Source organism: Argiope bruennichi, chromosome 2, assembly GCF_947563725.1.
Source record: "Argiope bruennichi chromosome 2, qqArgBrue1.1, whole genome shotgun sequence".
NCBI lineage: Eukaryota > Metazoa > Arthropoda > Arachnida > Araneae > Araneidae > Argiope > Argiope bruennichi.
Genome location: NC_079152.1, coordinates 111976153 through 111999531, shown reverse-complemented (window position 1 = coordinate 111999531; position 23379 = coordinate 111976153). Strand labels below are relative to the sequence as shown.

Sequence of the window (23379 nt, the reverse complement as noted above, 5' to 3'; positions counted from 1 at the left end):
ATTGAGAAGTCTTATTATAGATCAAGATGCGTGTATGTGGTCAAAGTGGAATGTCATTTTTTTTTTTTTATTACATCGCTTGAGAATCATATTTTTTGTTTCATTTATTGATGTATCAAGGCTTTTCACATTATATTAGAGACTTACCAGGTGAATTTTACAATGGAATTAATTTAAATTCATAATTTTTACTATACTAGCCACCTTTAGTGACTTGTTTGTCCAAATTATTGACATTTTTGGCTGTTAAAATTTTAATGTGGAAGATATTTTTTAAAATTTTACTGAGGTATTTGATAAGACTAAAAAAAAAAAAAAATGAATTTCAATGAATTAGTCTATTACAGATTACTCCTTATGCAATTTAAAAATATATAAGCAGAAATAAAAATCTCACTATGGAATTAATGCTCAAAGAAAACAAGTTTTTAAATCATAATTTTCACATTGTCTAAAGCCGTGTAATGGAATATTTTGATTGTGCATTTAAATTTTATCATAGCATTTTTTGCAATATATTGTTTATTAAATTAATTAAAAAAATAAATTATTAAAAATAATGAAAAAAATTCTGTAGAAATGATAAAATTAAAAAGGTAAATTTTGTAAGTTTTAAGATAAAGAAATTTTTTCAATATTATTTAAAAAGAAATAGAAGTCATTTTCCATAGTCAAGTCAGAGATTACTCATTTAGCAATGGTCAAGCTTATTTCTGTTATCATGGTTTCTGTTACGTCTTTTTTGAATAGAGGTTTTGATGACATAGTGAGCTGTCTTGTAATGCGAAAATATTATTAATTATTTTTACTAATCTTATATTTCCATTAATTATCTAAACAAAGCTTTGAATTATATGCAGCTTTAAAAACATTCAATGAAGGAATCAAAATTGTCCATACAGTGGTTTGCTTACATTTGACTGTAGGTACTCGAAGCAATTTCTGTTTCATGTGTGTGAAGAGTTTTATAGATAATCTTAATGTTCTGTATTACATGATTGACTAATATTGTGCATACTATATTGCATGATTTGTGTAATACAGTGCTATTTGGTTAATTTGAATAATTTTAATTGAAATTTTATGGCAATTCAGACTTTTTATATGGTTTAATAACAATTTGTATTTTTCTAGTAACGTAATCTTTAAATATTGTCTATAATTTGAATTTATTTTAGCTAATTTCGCAGTCAAAATTGAAAATTGTTTTATATTTGAACTGTTTTTGTTAAGTAATTGCATCCATAACTTTTGTGTTCACTTATTTAAAGTGGATTTATTTTTAAACCCCTTAATTCGCTCGAAGTCTTTATTTAGTCAAAGGAAATAAAAGACATTTAATGGATGAAAGATCTCAATCTATTAATTAATTTTTCGGTAACAATTCAGTCAATGAAGATTTGTGCAATTGTTGCATCTAAAGTGTCGTATTCTCTTTATTAAAATTAGTTATTTAATGAAATAATTTTAAAATAGGGATTTTTTTTTTATAATTGTTACATTATTTAATAAAATTACTGATTATATATTTACTGTATGCAATGTATTAAGACCGTTTAGTTTAAAAAATAAATTGTAGCTGCTGTTTTTAAAGTAAAGATTTTCATTTCTCTTGCTGTACTCATTTTTAGGCCCATTTTTTAAAAATGAATTTTGTTATTTGTGAATTATGAATTTTGTAATGTCAGTTTGAGATTAGTTAGTTTCAATATATATTTTGAAGTTAAATTGAATGGGTTTAATTTTTTTAACTTCTAAACTAAAATTCCTATATTTTAGGAGAAAGAATTTCTCCTTTTCTTAAAAATTAACTTAAATTTTTTTGTAGTTTATTTAATTTGTGCATTGATATCGATTAGTGATTTATACATATTGAAAAGTAAAGTTTGACATGTGAAAATGAAATTGCTCTGCATTTTGTGCCATTGTTTTATTTATTCTCATATTTTGGCTATGGTAGGCTCTCGTATAATGATGTTGCAATTTTTATTGAGTTATAAGTGTTTTATATAAGGATTTGAAATTTCTAGTTTAAATACGTTTTAATACATAAATCATTTATAGGTGTATATGCTCAAAGGATTTGTTAAACTATTGATCATTTTTTTCCTTACTGGTTTATCTTGTTTTAACTTTAATTAATTTTCACTATATTTCACATTTAATGCATTTCCATTTTCCTCTATATATTTGTTATTAATTTGAATTTTTTCTATATATTAAAATTAATGTATCATCTATTGGTCCTTTTTTTCTTTCTAGGAATTCTGTTTATTTGCAGTGGTTGGTTTATTGACTGATTTCTTTCTACAGCTAGTATTTTTTGCTACTGTCTTATCTGTGGATATTCGAAGAATGGAAGTATGTTTTACCCATTATGGCACTTTCTTGTTATTATTACCTTTTTACAAATTGAATAACTCTGTTTGTAATTAACTGTTTGATGCAATATGACCAAATATATATATTTCTATTCTTGGAATTGGAGAAATTAAAGTGACAATAATCCTCTTATACCAAAACTTTTGTTTCATCAAATGAGTTAGCCTTCTTTCTAATCTAGTTTCAGCAATCTAGACATACCTTATTTACAGATTTTGAGAAATATCTTTACATTATTTCTTTTTTCGTTGTTGACAGTGGTAAGTAATAAATATTATGTTTCCTTAAAATAGTTTAAATATAATTCGTTTTTGGAAAGGTTATTCCTCTTACATATTGATTTTCTTTTGTCAGTGTAATAATAAATTCTGTTGAATATTTTCTCTGGCTTAAATTTGAAGAGTGAATTTGTATCCAAATGATGTAATTTCCTTACTTACATACATATTTCCTTTTCCCCTCCCTCTTAAAAAAAAAAAAAAAATCTATTTATTATTTATAATAATTTGAAAAAACACGACAGGATATTTTTGCTGTTTACCTTTATTACTATTATTTTCATTTTAGAAATTTTAAAAGAACAATTATTTTTCAGCTAAGAAGGCAATCATAATTGTGATTTGTATTATCTGTGTTTTCAATTTTAACATATTGTTCTGCTTTCAGTTGAAATATGATATATTATGCAATTGTATTAAGTCATTAGCTGTTTAAATTATATAATTAATCAATTTTTAGTTATAGTTGCCTATTAAATAAGCATAAGCTTAAATATAATTATGTTCGATATGTATGAATTCAAAGGATTATTAATCTAATTAATTATTATATTTTAAATTTTAATATTGCTTCTTTAAAAACAATAATGGCATAGGTCTGAAGTATTTCACTTGAAGAAAATATTTCATGTCAGTTTTTTTTTCACTTTTTTCATGGCATATATTGCACTGTAAAAGCACAGAGTTGATATATCTTTTTGTACGTGAAAAAGAGTTCAAGTTCTATAACTGAAACATTTTTTTTTTTTTTTAAAGTTTTGCTACTATTATTTGCAAAAAAGTAGTATAATGCATAATCTGATTTCTCAAGTGTTTCAATAAGTTAGACAAAATTGTTTGATTTAAAAAAATAAATTCTGAATTCCTTTTGTCAAGGAAAGACATGGCGATGGGGAATGTAGATCGAAATGTGAATAGCAATATCAAAGTGTTTATTATTAAAATTTCATTTTGAATATTGAAATAATTTGTTTTGTAAAACTATTGCTTTGTACTCTTTTATTCTTATCAGCAAAATATGCTTTATTTCCCACCATTTTTGGAATATATTTGTAATTTAAATAAATGTGTAAATTAAATGATTAGTAATAAAAATATATAAATTACTAATAAAGAACTTTTTTAAATGAATGAGACTTGGCTGACTAAATCGTTTTCATGTATTATAAGATTACTTATAAAATACTTTTAATTGTATATTATGTAATTTTGTGTTTAGATAGATGAAAATGTAAAAGACATTTCTTGAATAATGTTATTGTTGATGCAATAGTAATTATGGAATGTTTTCTGTATTTGTTTAAAATTTAAAAATGAAGGTTTTGTAACAGATTTTCCATAAAAGTTTGACAGTTAATCTTTTTTCTATTATATTGTGTAGTCTAACTCATATTTAAAATGATTGAATATCATTTTATTATACTTAGAGCTAAAAATAAAATCCTAAATATATAAATCCAAAGCAGAAAATTATACCTTTTTATTACATACAGAATTCTGAATAATTAACTTGAAATAACCTTAGAATTTTAGGAAAGGATTTTGTAGAAGATTAATTTCATAACTTTATCAATATATAACATCTGAATGAAATTTAATTGTCCCATTTTATACCAGGAATTGTAATCTATTTTCTGTTTCAAGATTTATTTATAAAATAACTTACCATAAATAATTTTGGTTTTGTACTCTTTTTTGGGCTGTACATCATAAATTTGTATACAGATATCAAATTACTAATTATCTGTTTTAAATTTACTTTAGGTGACAGATTTACAAAGGAACTGTATTCGAGAAGTTACTGGTGTTCGTAGTAATCAGTTCAGTCGAGTAAATGAAGAACAAAATTCAAGGAATCCACCTCAAGCTAGGTGAAAATATTTTATTTTTGAAGTATGATTATTAAAATTTTGTTGATTATAGAACTTTATATAGATTTCATTGATTATGTTTAAACATTTGCTAATTTAAAGGAAATTATCAGGATGTAGAAAAAAATCTTGAAATCTATTGTTAAAATCTTAAATCTAAGATTTAATTTTTTAACAATTTAATGCTATACAATGAGTTTTATATACTAATTGCTTATTTATCTTCTTTGTATAGATTAATGCCTGTTAGTGGAGGATATAATGGTGCATTAAAATCCACAAATTATGCAACAAAAATTTTTGCGCCTCCTGCTACACCCATGCTTGTGAAATTGCCAAAAAGAATGAAATTTATATATTTTTGGGCTAGAACAAGAATGGTACAAAGAGGTCTAATGGTAAGATTTGTTTTGTTTCTTTTTTTCCCCCCTTCTAAAATTTGTCCTGTATCTCTATTATGTATTATTTAAAAATTATCATTTTAAAAATTTAACTAATTTGCTGCAAATATTATTATTGGTATAATTAAGTTAGGATTTTTTTTTATCTATGTTAGTTCATTTTTTTAAATAATTATTTTGATGAAATTCACGAACATATATTTCAGGTTTGTCTTGTTATGTGGATATTTCTGCTTGTTTACAGTTCTGGTCTTGTGGAAAAATATACAGGAAGCTCTAATATTGTCAATAATCAAGGTTAGTTCTACTTTTCTGAAAAACATAAATTATCTTTATACAAATACATTGTACAGATTAATAATGACAATATAAAATCACTTGATTCCAATTATCAATACATCAAATTTTTAATCTGATTCTTAGGTGATTTTTGTATATTAGAAATTATAACATGTTTCAACAATATAGTTTTAATAAGTTTATTTTCCATAAATTTAAAAATAATTTTCTTTACCATGTATGATAAATCATTTTCTTAAACATTTTTTAACATTGTAACAAATTTTCAAACAACATCGCTTTATGATGATTATATGAAATCAAATGTCTGTTTCAGTCAACCCTATGTATTTTTTTGATATTGATCTAGTAAATTATTGTATTGCATTCTTTCCCTTTGTATTATTTTTTTTTAAATAGCTGTTGTCAGATTCTGCTGTTTTTGTCTATTTACTTATGATCATAAATGACATCTGCATGCTTCTTAAAATTTGCTTGCACGTTAGATTTATAATTATACTTGTTGATATTTTTGTCAATAGCTTTTTTTCGTACAACAATCCGTTTGTTCATTTACCTCTTTTAATATTTTTTTCCTGTAGTCAAACATTAGTAGTTTAGTGAAATATATGTATTCTAAAAAAAGCATTTGCTTTTTCAGCATTTGCGGAATGAATTTATTCAATGCTGAAAAGTAAAAAAATGAATTTTTGTAACACATAGGTCATGTAAATGTACATTTTATTATGTACCGATGCAAAAGTAATTTATTTGGATATAAATTCTCAACTTATTGTATTTGCTAGAGGAGGCAATTCTCAAGCAAGAGTTATGTTAGTTAAAAAATTACCGTCAACTTATATTTAAATAAAAAAAAGCATTTATTATACTATGATATTAATTATGATATAATTTCGATTAAAGAAATAAATCTGACATCTCCCTGCTTCTAATTTGGATTTTCTTATTGTTTTCTGTGTATTATTCAAATGAACTGCCCTCATTTTTATCTAATTTCTTTATTTTTCTAAACTATTTGAAAGATTACCATGTAATTCTACATTTCCTTATTAGCATGCAAAATATAAATTAATCACAAACATTGCATTATCATAATATATTTGTATAGTTAAAATATAATTTATTTTGCATTTCTGATTTTTTTTTTTCAGTTTTCTAACAAGTATTTGTCTAAAAAAATATATATTTTTATTCCAAATTTTAGATCTTGTATTATGGATATTTATTTTTCACTGAAGACTTTAATGAGAATAATTTTGTTGACAATTATATTAGAAATTCCATTTTTTAATGCTAATTTTGTTTGACAAAATAATAGTATATATGTATATTTGATAAAATCATTCATTCTTTGGGCTTTTACAAATTGTTTTAAAAATGTTTTTAAACTACAATTGTATTATGAGCAAACAATTTTGAAATTTACTGTAAGTTTATGCTCCTGTATGTAATGCTTATTTATATTTTTTTAAGTAAAAATGTTGTTAAATGATGATGTTTTTTTGCAGTCATCAACCCTTTGATCTCAAGTATTTCTCAAAAAATAAATGCTTCATTTCCTGCCCCATCTGAAGAACCAGAAAACAAATTGTGGAACTGCACTGACCAAATTGTAAAAGAATTTGCAAGGAACATTGATATACGTTTGAAACATCATAACTTGAATGTCTGGCAGTCTCTACCCCCTCAACATTGGACTAACTTATTTGGATATTATAACATCTCTCTTTCTGGCAGGTAATTTATATTTGATATTCTATTAATATTTAATGCTATAAATATTTGATATAACATTTGTTCCTATGGTATTTTTTTTAGAAATCTTAATTTTTTTTAAATATTTTATTAACAATTAATATAAAACAAATTGGAATAAAATTTATAATTTTTTTGTGCTTTTTGACATTATTATGGATGAAGCATTTAGTTTCTAATGTATAAATGACGTTTATATTAAAATAGTTTTTGAAAATTAATTTATTTTTGGATCATAAAATGTTTCAACTTGATCAGTTTTTAGACAACAAATTTCATTTAGGCAAAACTGTTCATAGTTACATAATTTATTTTATTGAAATCAAATCTGTATAAATTAAAGTGGAGTGCAAAAATACTATTATAATGTAAAAGTTCCAATTGAATGGATATTCTTTAGGAATGGATTAATCTGATTTTTACTGTCAAATATCTTTGTAAATTTACCTTTCTCTGACTAAGTATAAGATTAAATTTTTTATTTTTGTTTTAAATAAACTACTGATTTTCAGAAGTTAACAAGAGAAGAAAAATAGAACTTTAAAGAGGTAATTTTCATCTGTCTGACTATATATATGATCATTTTTCAGCTTAAATAAATGATTCAATATTTTTTTCCCTTTTCATGTTTGGCATTTTTAAGACACATTAACCATATAGCCTGAACTGTACATTCTTTATTTCATTATTATTTAGATTTATTGTTAGATACTTTGGTATTGTATATATTTTGTTGTAGTAAATTCTGCAAAAAGTTCTTTAAAAACGCTGCAATAAATTATTTTTTCAAGATTCATCAGCATCTTGCCTCCCTTACATATTTCTGTTGCTGTTGATCCAAATGATGTTGTTGAGCTACGGAACCCTGCAGATTTGGAAATTTCTAGAAAATCTTATTGGCAGTTTTTGTCTTCTGGAGAAATAAAAGATGGAGGTATAATTTCATATGTTAAGTTTAAAGCATGCATATATTATATTAAAGAATACATATATATATTCTTATAAAAAGACTTCAGTTATGTTTCTTTGAAATTATATTTCAGATCTCCAAGATTGTTTATTTTTATAAAAGATTATTCAAAATAAGAGCAAAAATATTATTTGTTCTTGGATAATTTATGAATTTAAGGTTTCTATTAATTTTTTTGCAATTTTATTTTCATTTAACTTATAGTTGTGGATATGCTTTGATATATTAAAAACCATTCACCCCCCCCCCCCCCAGCTTTTAATGTTTAATCATATTTAGTTTCAAATTTAATTTAATGCTAATATGACACATGGGGAATCAGTTTTAGAGTTAAATGGCTCAAAAATGGTTTTGATTTCATAGTTAGAAATTTTAAGGATTTTGTTCCGAGTTTTAGAGTTAAGTGGCTCAAAAATGGTTTTGATTTCATATTTAGAAATTTTAAGGATTTTGTTTAAAATTTCGTTTCAAATACAATTTTTTTCAATACACTAAATACTTGATGTTTTAAAAGTGTTAAAATATTTTGTATTTCTTTTATATTCATTATTTAAAATATTGTCAACTGATAAAATTTTCTCATAGTTCCTATTATTAATTATAATTTTTTTCTAATTTTAACAGATATTGATGATTTATTGTCAAGAGATCTCCCCTATCATCCGTCCTCCCCAGGTGAAGTAGCAATAGCCATAGCATTAGCAGTTCCCAGTTTGTTGTTTTTTGTCTACTTAATGGTTGTATTGTATCGATGCATGTGCTCAAAACACTATGCTGAATGGCGGACATCCTGGAAAAATTCTACTGGCTTAGAATCAAACCGGGCAGGTTATTCAGAGAGTGCTGCAGATGCAAATTTGGTCATGGAGACTTTTCCATTAAAGCTGTGTGGCCACTCACAAGTTAGTATAAAATTTTATTGTTCAATAATGTGCTAAAATACACAACCGAGGGTGACTCTTTGTTTATAATTTTGGGTTCAAAACTTAATTTGAATTTTTTGGCCTTTCCAGAAGGTTTTTTTTCTCTCCAAAAATTTCAGAATATTATTTAAATAGATTTCTTAACTGTGCTCTGGGTATGTATTTATATGTTACTGTTATGGTCACCACCAGCTATTTTTATACACAAATAATGATTGCTAAAAAAGTGCTTTCATCATTTTAAATATGATGAATTATGGTGTCGAGAATGCAATTAGTGCTTGCTTTTGCAGAGCTTTTTTGAAGCAGAGTTGAAGAATTTTTTAATTTTTTTTTTTTATTTTCTGTACTCCAAACTTTAGTACAAGAAAGATTTCTCAGTATTGAGACTGTAAAGCAAAGTAAATAATGATTAAGAATTGAAATTTAATTAAACTCAAATATTAGAAAAGAAAGGAAAAAAAAAAAAAAAGGGGGAATAGATTAGGGGAAAAAAAATAGTGTAAATACAAGTGGTTTGGGAAATAATTTTTTACTACTACTATTATATTGATGATGAATATTTTTGAAGAATGCTATTTGTACATTTACAAAAAATTTGATTTTCATACCATTTTTTTGCCCATCATTTTATTAAACATAATTTTTTTTTAATATCTGTTTTAATGGAAACCATCTCAATATTAAAGAAACCGTAGCATCAAGTAGTAGTTTATGAGTAAAATTTCCATTTTTTTCCCCTCTAAAAACTAAACTGTTTAAATTTTATAAGCAATATATTAAAACGATATATATATAAGCAATGTAGCACTATATCAAACAACTAAACTGGAAGCCAAATTTTATAAGCACTATATTAAAGACGTGAAAATATTTTGTAACAGTATTACCTATTATCGATAGCACCATTCAGCACTTAATTACAAACGTAGTTTACATACATTTAATTATTATATATTTTTTATTATCACTTTAGGATCTGGAATATTTATGTGCTGATGACAATACTGTTGTAAGTTCTTGTTTGGATGGAAACATCAGTGTTTGGGATGCAATATCTGGTGAATGTCATATTTCTATAAGACGTTCTAAGTAAGTTCTTGTGAATTATTTGTCAAATAAGTGTTTTTTTTTTCTTTCCTTTTCTATCCTTTTTTTAAAAATCATGCCCAAGAAATTAAAAGCTCTGTTGTATTTCAGTGCAAAACTGCAAAAATCTTCAAGTTTGAAGAATAATGATAGCTTCTCATCTGATTCAACATATAGCTCTTCTCCTCAATCGGACGTCGGTGATAATGTAAATTTCTGCAGGTCATGTAATGCATCAACTAACCAAAGATCTCCAGCACCATCTGAAAATAGTTCTTGTTTTCCTAAACATTTCACATTTGATACAAGTCAACATTATTTTGATAATGACAGTGCTTCTAACCAAAAATATGACTTTAGTCGCTTTGCATTATCTCATGACAACTCGCTTACTTATTCAAACTGCGAAGGTGTTGAATATCATGACAATCACAGTGTTGCTCATGAATATCAGTCCAGTAGAGACACTAACTTAGAATATACTGAGAAAGGAACTAAAGTTGTACATTCCTCATTATCTCATCAAGCTATCTGGAGCTTAGATTATTTTGGATCTTGTATAGCAGTTGGTTGCAAAGATGGGCGTATTGAAGTAAGTATTGGTGTAGTTTTTAGAAAATATTTTTTCCTTAAAAAATTTTAATTTATATATTTCAAATATATTATAAAATTTCTTTTTAAAAATTACAATTCAGTAATTATTTTCCACATTTCTTTAGATAATATATGTTTTTACAGTAATGCAAATTTTATAATGAGGATTTCTCAGAATTTGAACTTTATGGCCAGAAAAAAAATAAATTAAGAATGATATTTATCACTATTTCTTTACAAGTTTCAGTTTAAAAATAGTAATACAAATTGTATATTGATGAAAGCCATTTAATTTTTTAGTATGCATATAATTCTTATTGTTGATATATTCTCACTTTCTGTGGGTATTTTAAGTGCATTATATTGCCATTTTAATTTAAGTAAATCATGTTATATTATTGCATTTAATTTTATTTTAAAATAATAAAATAATTATTTAGCATATTGTATTAAATATGTGTTAAGTTCTCATGAGAAAAAAAAAATAACTTTAAATAATATATATTTATTGTACTAAAGGTGTTTTAAAATGTAGTTCCCCCCCATTTTATTGAGAAGTTTTTGATGTAATTTTTTTAGTTATTTTATTGCATGTGAATAATATGTATAAATTCTTTTGTTTAAATTTTTTTGTCAAAATAAAAATCTTTTATGATCACTTTTTTGCATTATAAAAATATACATTTATATAAATATTTATTTGTTCAGCTTTGGAATGCCTTCTTGGGTAAATTGGAGTATGTATATGAAGAATGTAAAATGGGAGTTACAGCTGTATGTCTTACTTCTGACAGGTAAAATTTTGTTTATCATATAAGTAAGAATTGTCACATTTATTTTATTTATATAATTATTGACTACTTTTGGTGACCAGTTGGATTGCCAGGATTACTGTTTGCCCATAGTGGTTTTTTGAGCAAAATATATTCAAGTTTTAAATTTTGATAGTCATGAAACATTAAATATTCTAGAAGCATCATCATCTTTGTATTATGTTTGGTGTTTCTGTTATATTATGTAAAATTAGAATTTTAATTTGGAACAAAAGTTATTAAACTTGCAACTAATACAAAAATTTTCTTTTAATCCTTGCTTACTTGTGAAGTAATTCTAAATATAATGAAATTTCAAAATGTTTATTCAAAGTATGCTTTAAACAAAAACTTGCTGATCAAGGAAAAATAAACTACTTTTAAATCTTCATCATCAACTATGGGGAGAAAAATCCATGATGAAATATTTGTCACAACAATGAGAACAATTTGAATCTTTTCACAGTGGTGAAATATATTTTTATAAAATAAATAAAAATATATATTTAAAAGTGTATGGAAAATAGAAGAAAGAAAAAAAACTATGCAGTAATTAAATTGGTATTATTAAAAAGATAAATTTTTGGATTTGAAATGGCGTGACATTCATTTTTGTGCTGTAATATTTTAAAGTTGTGCTGTGGAAAGGCAGTTGCTCAGTTGTTGTGATCAAAATCCTGCTTAATTTTTAATTAATTATAATTTTAATTCAAATTTTGATGAATCTTCTAAAGTGTGTATTTTCTTATTCAAAAGCCACATCTGCACCAAATTTGATTAATTTAATATTTGATCTGTCTTTTAATGATCAACACATGAAAATACATATAACACATATTCTTCTTTATTAGTAGTAGAGATAAAACATGCAAAAATACTTTTTCCATTTTTATTCTTCCTTTTACAATTTACAAATAGTATTGAAACAGCAAGCCTTAATGTTAAACTATTTTTTTAGCATAATAACTTAATTTCTTTTGATAGCACTTTACATTTTAACAATATTTTAAGTATTATTTATTTCATTCTTTTTGTATTATTGCGAATCAAACTCAAGTCTCATTCCATATTACCATTCTATCTCCCCCGCCCCTTCTAGGTTAATTGCTGCACGTGTAAGTGGTTTGTTAGAATTCTTTGCCATAGATAAATTCATCAATGAAACATTACCATCTCATCTTTCGCATGCAGGTAAATAATGTTTAACATTTTATTCTTTATGAACATTTGTTATAATTCAGGATAAAATCTAATTTTGTTTCCTTAATGTTTCATTAGGTCATGCAGTTCCTGATTTCCAAAGCTTCACAGGTTCAGAGTCAATACGTTGTTCATGGATTCAAAACATAAAAGCACATTCAATGACAATTTCTGTGTTAGAAGTTGATGGAAGTCTTGTAGTTTCTGGGGGATATGATCGTCTAGTTAAAGTAACTTTCTTTCCTTCCTATATAGTTTTAGTTTTAATTCTTAAAAGTAAATAATTTTGATTATGATGGTGCTAATCTAAATTAATAACAATTGTTTATATTATTTCTTGCTTTAAAAGCTTGATTTTTACAGTTTTTTTATTTTTCAATGCGAATTTTTCTTTTTTAATTATTTGCTTTAAAGTTGGTAAATAGATTTCTGAAATTTTGAAGAATTTCTATAAATGTTTGAGTAATAAAATAACTATGGTTAGATAATTATATAAAATTAATTTTATCTCAATATTTAACATAGAAACATTTATTGTATCTTAGTATGCATGTTTATGGCATAAATTTATTGGTTAGTAATATGCAAAATTTCGTGTTGCTTTCCATTGAAATATGGATTACAGCATTTTCAAAGTGGAATTTATCATTCTTGAGATTATTTAATTTTCTTTTATGTCATAATTCTATAAAATATCCCAAACACTTTTTTGTGTAAATGTATTCATTTTGTTATTCAATTAATCATATTTATTTTACTTCTCAAGGTTAGACAGAATTTATTATTTTATGAAGTGCAACTTTTTTATTTGTTTTTTGTGTCATGTCAGATTATTGGCAAGCATTTGCATTGTTATTTGTTGCTATAAGAAGGTTCCAGAAATTATGCTTTTTAAAAATTTTATTTGGCTGTTTATATTGAGCCTGTTACATTGGTGACATTGCTGGTGGTGTTGCACTGAAAAAGGAATGCAATGAAGTATTGCTACAAAATGGAAATTCTGGATTAAATGCTTTCTTACTTAATTGTCTTTGCTTCCATGCTTTTATCGGTGGTTTATGTTATATAGTATTGCTGGAACTAATTCATGTGACTGTTTTAGTAAAAATTACTTTTGCCATATCAAATTTTTAGATGAACTCGGAAAATTACAAATCTGTAATGTGCGGGAAATGTAATTATGCTCTTTAACTTTATTTATTGGTTAAAAAGAGATATGGAACAAACTTATAAAGCTATAATGATTTCTATATACATTGATTAAGATATCTGCATGTAAGACAAATCTTATACTGTAAAAAGGAAAAAAATATAAAATTGACGGAAACTTTTTAATTTGAAGGCTGTTATGTCACCAAGTTCACATATATAAAACTTGTACTTAACTGGAAATGAGTCATCTTTTCTCTCCCCCCTCCTCCTTCTTTTAATCAACACAGTTTTTTTTTTTTTTTTTTTTTTTTAACACTGTTGTAAGTCTTCCTAAAAATAAAAATTTAAATACAAACTAAATCTAAAATCTTTAAAAGCAGACAGAATTTTGGAACATCTGGACATTTTTTATGGTATATGAGAATAAGACTACTGCAAAAATTCTAATTTTCATTATCTGAGCTTTGTTTTTTCAGCATGGTATTTTTTATATAATGAATGTATAAACTCAATTTCATACTTATATTCATTTATAGATTTATCAACAATTTATACTATTTTTTAATATCTTCTCAGTGTATGAAATAAATCTGGAAGCAATTATTTCTTCGTAATTAATATAAGATTTCCATATCAGGTTGTATAGTCTTGTCTCGTGTATAACATTTACTTATCAATATGACATTTTGCTTTCAAATGTTTTCAATTAATATAAAATATTATTAATGATAAGTTAATGCCCAAGTCAAAATTAATAATGATTTTGTTTTTTGTTACTATCAGATCCTTTGATTAATTTGATGCTTTATTGTAGGTGTTTCGTAGTGATTCTGCTGTCTGTATATATAATTTACATGGCCATACTGCTCCTATTTCTGTGTTAAACATTGACCAGGTATGTATTTTTATTGTAATTTTGAGATGTATTGCATCATTTATGATCTTCATTAGAAATTTATCTTTTATATTTGACATTGAGAGATTACATTTTATTTGATCAAAATTTTTCAAGAGTTCTAAATATCAATTGGATATAATTTTCTGCTTTTAAATATATTTCTTTTATAAATTCAAACTTTAGAAGTGTAACCTGTTGTCAATTTCATCCACACATCATTAATCTATTTGAATAAAGTATATCATTTGAGTTTTAATCAAAAATGTTTTTGAATTGTTTTGTTAAATGCTTTAAATTTATCTTTTAAAATTTTGTTTAATACAGACCATGTTATAAGGATATACCTAGTCTGTATTTTTATTGGTGGATTAAGGAACTGGTCAGATTTAAAACAAGTTGTGTAATAATTACTCCCAAAAAATATTTTTATAATTGGATGGGTAATGACTACTTCGTAAATGAACTAAAGAAGCAGAAGTGAATTTAAAAAGTAGAAACAGTGTCTTATTGCCATTGTTATGATTGCTGAAAGAGAGAAGAAAAAAATTTGTTTATGCAATTAGAAGAGAATATTTGAAGTCTGGTGTAAAATAAACATCAATATCTAAATCATGGCTCTGAATTATAACTATTTAAAGATATTGTATTGTATTTATATGGTTATGACAATGTGAAATATAGATAACGGGTTGTGACATTGTGAAATGTTGGTAACTCGTTATCGCATTGTGAAACATAAATACTGTTAAGAATTCATATAAAAAACATGAATAAGTTGCTGTATTAGCATATTTTGAATCTGATTTACATTCATTTGCCAAGACGCTTTAGTATCTTTAATATAACTAATCATTAATTTGCATACTTGAATCGTTATTTTATATGTTGGGAAACAAAATATTTCCATAGTAGATGTGGTTATCAAATAGGCAAAAGCAACATCAATTGAACAGCTTGAAATCTATGAAATGATTGGTTCTAATAGTAATGGAATTCAGAATACAGAAGTGAAAAGCTATACTTCGTGATGAGTTTTTTTTAGGAAAGGAGAAATGGCCAAATTATGTGGTTTTTGTAATTAGATGAAAATATCTTTTTTTTTAATGAAAAATTCCTTTAGAAATGCTGTTTAAGATATTAAAGAAATGATGGCAGCATCAGTGAATTGCCAGCTATATAGACAAAAGAAAGTAAGATGAAGCTCAAAGTGAGAAATGTTCGTGCACACACATACATACACACAAATATGCCAGTAAGAATGAAGAGTCTATATATGTGTTTTTATTCTAAAAGAGAAATTGTTTTTTTATAATTATCTAATTTGATGCAAATGTATATAGGAGTGTGAAAATATGTGTCTTGGAGAGAGTCAATAAAAATGAATTCATTAAGGTTATATGAGATTTTAGCATTTTTCATGACAAGTACCAAAAATATTATTGAACAAAACTTATTTTTACACCATTTTAAAATTTAAGAAATTATCTTTCTAATTATACCAGTTTTATTACCTTTTAAAGATTCCTTGCATTTCGATAATTTTTTAAATATATATATATATATATATATATATATATATATATATATATATATATATATATATATATATATATATCATAACTGTCTTAAACAGAATTCACTGTTGCTATGACTCATTTTCACAGTTTCATCTAATTAGAATGATAATTATTCAGTCACTATTATGATATTCTAGAACTTAGAACTCTATTAGGAATGCTCATATAAAAATGAGCATCGTAAATGTAAGATGGTTAAAATAGGAACAGGTGTCATAATTTGACTTTTAGAAATACTTTGGACATCAAGTTTTGTGCAAGAGATTTGATTGAAATCTTAAAATATCTGTATTAAGTGCAAAACAGTTGGTTATCAAGGGTGTATGTGTGTGTATGTATGTAATATAATATATATATTGCAAGAAATTATGTACTGTTCATTTTTGTAACTCCCAAAGCAAATTTATCAAATGCCTCTTAAAATTTATCTGAAAATATTGATCAATTAAAGAATAATTTATATTATGAATTAATTTTGGAACAGATTGTTTGTTTACCAATTATCCACTGTATAAGGTGCAGTTAATTTGATATTAAATATTTATATTTATTTATAAAATTCATTCTTTGATATTTCTACTGGAAGAAGGAGCTTTTACTAATTAATTTTTTTCTTATTAGTTTTCACCCTCATCAGCAGCAAGTGGATGTCAAGATGGTCTTATATGTCTGTGGGATCTCATGACAGGCACTTGTATGTATAGTTTAAATGGTCATCATGGTACGGTAATGAGTCTGTTGTCTACTGATATATATATGATCAGTCAGGGAACTGATAATCATATCTGCATTTGGGAAAAAAGTCAAGGTCATTTACTTCATAGTATTTCACTGGTAAGTTTGAATTCTCTATGAAAATTCAAATTTTTGCCATTTACTTAAAAGTTTTATGCCAATAAAACTTGAAGCATTGTAATTTTAGATATTTTTTTATGCTTCAGAAATTTATTATTGTTTATATCTTACTTTTATTTTTGTGATATATTTAAATTCATTTATTTTTTTATTAGCTGAGAGTAAAGCATGCGATATCTCTGAATTAAGCAATTATGATGCTATATAATGCTCACTTTCCTCTATTTTCTTAGATGTGTAAATGTAGTTTTTATGTACAAGATAATACTATTTTATGAATATAAAATATATTTAAAATTATTAAGTGAAGTACAATTTAAGTATTAGGTGAATAATTTTAATAAATAAACAGACAAAATTAATTTCTGCTTAGCTATGAATTCTTATTGCTTTAAACTTTTATTTCAGCATAAAAAGTAATAAAAAAAAAGGCATATTTATTTAATTATTCTTTATTGTTTTATCTTTTAAGTTTGACTATTGAGAAATATTCATTTATGAGAAATATTCATTTAATTTCTTATTAAAAAAGAAGTTAGATTAATCCTTAGAAATTTTTAGTTAATGACCACTTTTTTATATTTTCTTAAATTATAGGTTATTTTTATTGTTTTCTTATGCATTTTTTAGAGATTATTTTTGTAATTTATATTTTTAAAATGCTTATCAATATTTGTGTCATGTATGTTTTCTTACTTGATTTGGGAATATGTGTGTTACAGTTTTGTGTTCTTAAAGTGTTTGAATTTAAATACAATTTGAAATACAATTGATAGCGTCTATGATATTTTTTTAATAACATCAGACTTGTAGTTGTTATTCTAAATATTAGTTTTTAATAAGTATTCAGTTCTGTTATTTCTGTAAATGTGATTTGAAATATTAAATATTCTGTTCTTAAATTGCTTATTAAAGCTGTCAATTAATGAAAACCAATATAAATATTTTGGATTTTTTTTGTTTTGTTTGCCATGCTTATAATTGCTTTTTCATTTTCATTTGACAGGATTTCAACCTTCATAGCAATATCATGCTTCTCACAAATAACATTATGGTCACAGCAAAAGAGGTAATTATAAACCAAAGATTATAATAAATCTAATTTTCTATGTTTATGAGAGGCTGCTGATTGGCATGAGTTAGATGCAACTTAAATGTGAATATAAGAAAAATGAATTAAGTGTACAAGTAAGATAGACAGTAGGGGGGGGGGGTCGTTATATTAGATGTAATTTATGCAGTTGAAAGTTTTGTATAAAATTATAAAGCTGTGAATTAAGAAAACTTCTTTAATAATTCTGAAGCAAAAAAAAAAAAAAAAAAAAAGAGAGACTTTAAGCAATTTTGTTTTTATAAAATATGTTAATTGCCCAAAAGTATTCATTTCTAGTAGTCATTAATTTATTAACTTTTAACTTAATTTAAAGTATAGATTTCATTAAGGTAAATGCAAGTTAAAAGTTTGTTGTTTTTCCATGATTTGATTTGGTTTTCTGGTTAAAAATTATGTATTAAGAAATGTATTTATATAAATTAAAAAAAAAAAGATTATTTTCAAATGTTTTTATCTTGCCTTCAAAAATGTATTAAGGAGAATGGAAATGTTTGAAGATGAGAACACTGACTTTAAAATCTGTTGACTGGGTGATGTATACTTAATGAAACCTATTAAATGTTTGGGAATAGTTGTTAGACAAAGTGAAGAAGCAAAGCAATGGAATGTGACTTCCCAATAAATAGAACATTTTTGATAAATGGCTAGAACAAGGGGGGGGGGTGATATGATCTGTATTAATTTCTAAATGTCATTCTTATACCAATTCTCAAACCGAATTTGAGTTTGTAAATAGTCCCCAGGTTCATGTATCTGCTTCTGAAGTTTGTTCCTTTTTGTTTGGTTTTTGGTGAAAGTCAGACTTAAGTAGAAACTGATTTACACTGAAGCTAAGAAGCTGTTTTGTCTTCTGAGACCCTCACTTCTTATGCTCAAAATTCTGTGTCCACATGGATTGATGAGGCTGTCATTCAGTTACTTTTATTGTCATTAGAGCTAATAAAACAGTGTGATTATAAGGGATTGTCTGTGGAATTCTCAAAATGATTATTAACTTCAGAAACTTTACATTCTTCTTTTGATTCTTTTAATAATAATGCATATGTTTTTCCTGGACCATTCATTTTATCTAACTAGTTGATGTGTATGTATACTGGAAGACATATATAGCATTTTAGCTGACCAATTGAAATAAAAAGTAGATGAAGCAACTAGCTAACATTTCTTTAAAAGATAAATGCTCTACTGTTTCACACATTTTAATCACTCGTGATTTTATTTGTAATCTTTTTACTGTAACAATATTTACAGGAATTGAAGTAATGTTAATCAGTTTAGTGCATACACGCCAATCCAAATCTTCATTTTTGTGTGGTTGATGTGCAATTTTTTTTATATAATAAAAATAAAATCTTATTCACCTTATGATTTTTTGCAAAATTTGCTAAGCAATCGTTTGTATTGTGTTTGACATGTATATACATCATTGCTTGACTTTACAAAAGGAAACTTGTGAAAAATAAGTTCTGCAATTAACTCATTAATGAGTTTTGCTTTGATAAATTGTTTTAAATGACCTTATTATTATTATTTTCATTTTTGACCTAACATACTAAATAAACCTGAGTAAATGTAGTGATCTATTTCCTAATCAAATAATTTAACTGTATGAAAAAAAAAAAAAAAAGAATTCAATTGCTTAAAAAGTTATTTAAATTTTTACATTTTTTTAAAAAAATTAAAAGTGGCATATTTCTGCTATTTCGTTGCAATATAAATTTCTAATCTTTTTTTAACAGGATAATCTTGTACTGTGGGATGTAAATCATGGTGAAGCTCTTCGTATGATTATGGTGGGTAGTGGTGACCATTCTACTCATGTTCGAATGCTCAGATTATCTGGCCAATCTGTTGTTTGTGACTATGGACCTCAAATTTTTATAATAAATTTCCCTGCCATATCTGATAAATCTGAATAGATTGTATCACTTGACCAATTGAGAATCCTTCCATTCAAATTTTATTTTGATGTATGTTTTTAATGTAGTCATTTCACATTGTAATGTTGATATATTTCTTATCAAATGCTGCTTCTTTTATTTCTTGTTCAGAAAAATAAAATATTCTGTCTTTTAAATAATATAATTTTAAAAAAAATCCATTTTGTCAAAACTTTGAAATGCATTTTTACCATTTTGATATTTTTGTTGGTATGTATTTCAGTAATGTCTGTAAAAAGGGGGTGGGAGACTTACAGTATGATACTTCATGGTTACATAATGTTCACCAATTTAAAAATAATAATAATAGTTGTGCATTGATATGGTATATAAAAAATAATCATATGATGTTCCTGTTCTGTATATTTATTGTTTATATATTTTATTTAAGTAGGCAGGGCATTTAAAAGAGCAATATCTTAAAAAATGCCAGTGTATTTATAATTTTTATGTATTTATGAATTTTAAATTATATGTATCTGATTCTGTTTGCAAAAAATTCAGATACATTTCCGGTGTTTTATTTGTTTATTTTTTTTATATTTAAATCTCTTTTTAAAAAATTTATTTATAAGGGGACACAAGTATACTGTAAGTCATATATCCTTTGGTCCTAGCTTTATGAAAGTGATGCATTCTTTATTACATGTTGTTTTTAAGTCAATCATTTGTACAAATGTTTTAAAAAAACTTATTAATTTATAAAATTGTGCTCATAATGCGTGCAAATTCGATGAATTTTTATTTTGTCATTTCTGTGCTTTTGCTTAATGTTAACCTTTTCCTTTTAATATGTTGGTCATAACTGTGAAATTACAGTTAAGCAATATGAAGTTTGGCTGTTTGATTAGAATATAAATACTAAATGTATTATGGTTTTTTATAACATTGCTGAATATTGCCTTTTGTTTCTTATTAATTTTCAATTAATTTATGCACAAAATATTTTCAATCCTTTTGGAATAGTGCTTAAAGCTTTTTCTTTTTACCTTTTTAATATGTTAAACTGTTTTAATTTTATCTTTGTGCTTGGTAAGTTAATACCTTAGAAGGGTAGTGTTTTTATCATTTTTAAAATGTAAATATGTTCGTGCATTGGATACATTATTTATAATAGATTCTAGTTTTAATTTTGCTTTGTTTTGCATTTACTGTGCATTTTTGTATATTCTGCTGTAATAGTTTAATATTAATATTCATTTAATAGCTATTAATAATTTATTATATATAAGCTAAAATTTATTTTTATTAATATAATTAAATAAAATGGAAAATGTTTTAGAAAGCCTTCCCCCCCCCTTTCAAGAGATGAATGCTATTTCCAAAATATAAGCAGTATGGAAATAAATAAAGCATTTATGATGAGTTGAAAATTAGATATGAAAAGAACATTAAAAAATGAATTTATATGACTAAGAATAGTTTCATATTTTTGGTTTCCTATATGGAAGAAACATTTAATTTATATAGGAAAGATTATTATTTGTATGTCTTTAATTTACTTTCAAAGATATTTTATCCTGATATAAATAAGATTGTCCATTTTGCTGACATTCTTATAAGTTAGCGTTTCATAATTTTTAAAATATAGAAACAAATTCCTTCTAAGAATAAAAATCTCTTGAAATTTCATAATGTCTTATTTAATTGGTTTTAGTATGCATGTGATATTTCAGTAATGACTAATTTCTATAAAAAAAAAATCAATTTAAAAATTGTCGTATACATTTATTGTTATAAAACAATTTAAAAAGAAACAGTTATGATCCTCCAATAATGATAATAGGAAAGTATTTGGTGATATCATTCACTTTATTATGTTAATGCTTGGTTGCCCCTTGTTTTATTTATGTTTATGAAATTTGAATTAGTTTCATAATTTAAGTTTTATCTTAAAGGCTAATTGGTATTCATTAATCTATTTATACTATTATTATAATATAATTCAAAAATTCAATAAAGTTTTATTTTGTTTTAGAATTTATTATTTTTATTATTATAAACCGTGAGAAATACGATTGAAATGAATACTGTACAAAATTTGTAATACAGTTTACTTATAATTTCTCTATGAATTTGTGTTGTTTGCATCTATATGCTTTTATCTTCACTTAAATTTCTAAACCTCTCAAATAATGCAGAAATGCTAGCACAACTGTATGTTAAATGTAAAATTCCTGTGATAAATTATGGTTTATTTATATGTGTGTAAATTTTACTTTTCTTTTTGCTTGTTGCTTTTGTTTGTTGTTAAAAACTGTGAAAAATTCCTTTAACTTGGAAAATTTGTCTTCTAAATGTGCTTTTTTCATTTACTGTGTAGATGAGTAGTTTCAAAATATTTATAAAATAAATGTAAATAATTTGATGCTAAGCAATAAAAAATAATTCTTTTAAATTTATGCAATAAATGTTATTCTTCCCTTTACAGAATTTATTTGCAATTTTTTTTTTAATATTATAACTTTATTTTGGTTTAAGAATTAAAAATTTGTCAGTAATTTGTTAACGTTAAGTACTTGTTGCATGATGGTATTTTAGCGGTATGGGACACGCTAGGATAGAACCTGGGACCTTTAGGTTAACAGTCCAGTAACTAACCGATTTTGCCAAAACAGCTGTTCGGGTAGAAGCGCTGTTACTGGCTTATATGCTATTCACCACAGTATCATACTACTGATAATTTTAGAATTCCTTCTTTTTGATTACTATAATAATTTTTTAAGCAGAAAAATTAAGCTAATTGTTATTTTTTTAAAGGAAAATTTTTGGATTGATGAAATAATCCATTCCTGCATATGTATGGAATGTTTTGGTTGAATATATTGGTATCAGGATCAGTAGATTGCAGGCTTCAGATCCAGTTATATCAAATATTTATTTAAATGGGCCTAGTTCATATTAAATCTATTAAAGGAAACACATGAACAGTGATGTAATCTTGGTTTAGAATTATGTGAGTCTTGTTACTTAAATAGACAAAAATGGGATAATTATCTAATATATGTAAATATGAATGAAGAATTATTTTTTTTATGTGTGCCTTTGAAAGTGGGACTGATGTGCATTATAACAAGTATGCAAAATTAAATCTGATGAATCAGATCAGAATCAAAATTAATCAGAAGTAGAAGAATATGTAAGTCATGGCTGGCTAAAAAATAATTCTTTAAATTGTCAAAAACCATAAAGCAAAATCTTAATTTTCAAACAACTAATTCAGTTTAAACTTTATAAAATCAAGATACCAGTAACACTAAGATGTATG

At 25.0% G+C, this 23379-nt stretch overlaps 1 protein-coding gene across 1 annotated transcript in view; it reads left to right on the top strand.

Moving 5' to 3' along the window:
- The window catches only part of LOC129961607 (sterol regulatory element-binding protein cleavage-activating protein-like), a 37762-nt gene extending 15343 nt beyond the window's left edge, over positions 1–22419 (top strand). The window contains exons 12-27 of the mRNA XM_056075111.1: positions 2263–2361; positions 4425–4531; positions 4767–4929; positions 5139–5229; positions 6741–6969; positions 7779–7921; positions 8582–8859; positions 9857–9972; positions 10081–10561; positions 11272–11357; positions 12475–12566; positions 12654–12805; positions 14542–14622; positions 16824–17036; positions 18064–18126; positions 19911–22419. Of these exons, the coding sequence (XP_055931086.1) occupies positions 2263–2361; positions 4425–4531; positions 4767–4929; positions 5139–5229; positions 6741–6969; positions 7779–7921; positions 8582–8859; positions 9857–9972; positions 10081–10561; positions 11272–11357; positions 12475–12566; positions 12654–12805; positions 14542–14622; positions 16824–17036; positions 18064–18126; positions 19911–20090 (2574 nt within the window). The 3' untranslated portion in view covers positions 20091–22419. The remainder of the gene's footprint in view (positions 1–2262; positions 2362–4424; positions 4532–4766; positions 4930–5138; positions 5230–6740; positions 6970–7778; positions 7922–8581; positions 8860–9856; positions 9973–10080; positions 10562–11271; positions 11358–12474; positions 12567–12653; positions 12806–14541; positions 14623–16823; positions 17037–18063; positions 18127–19910) is intronic.
- Positions 22420–23379: the final 960 nt, after the last annotated feature.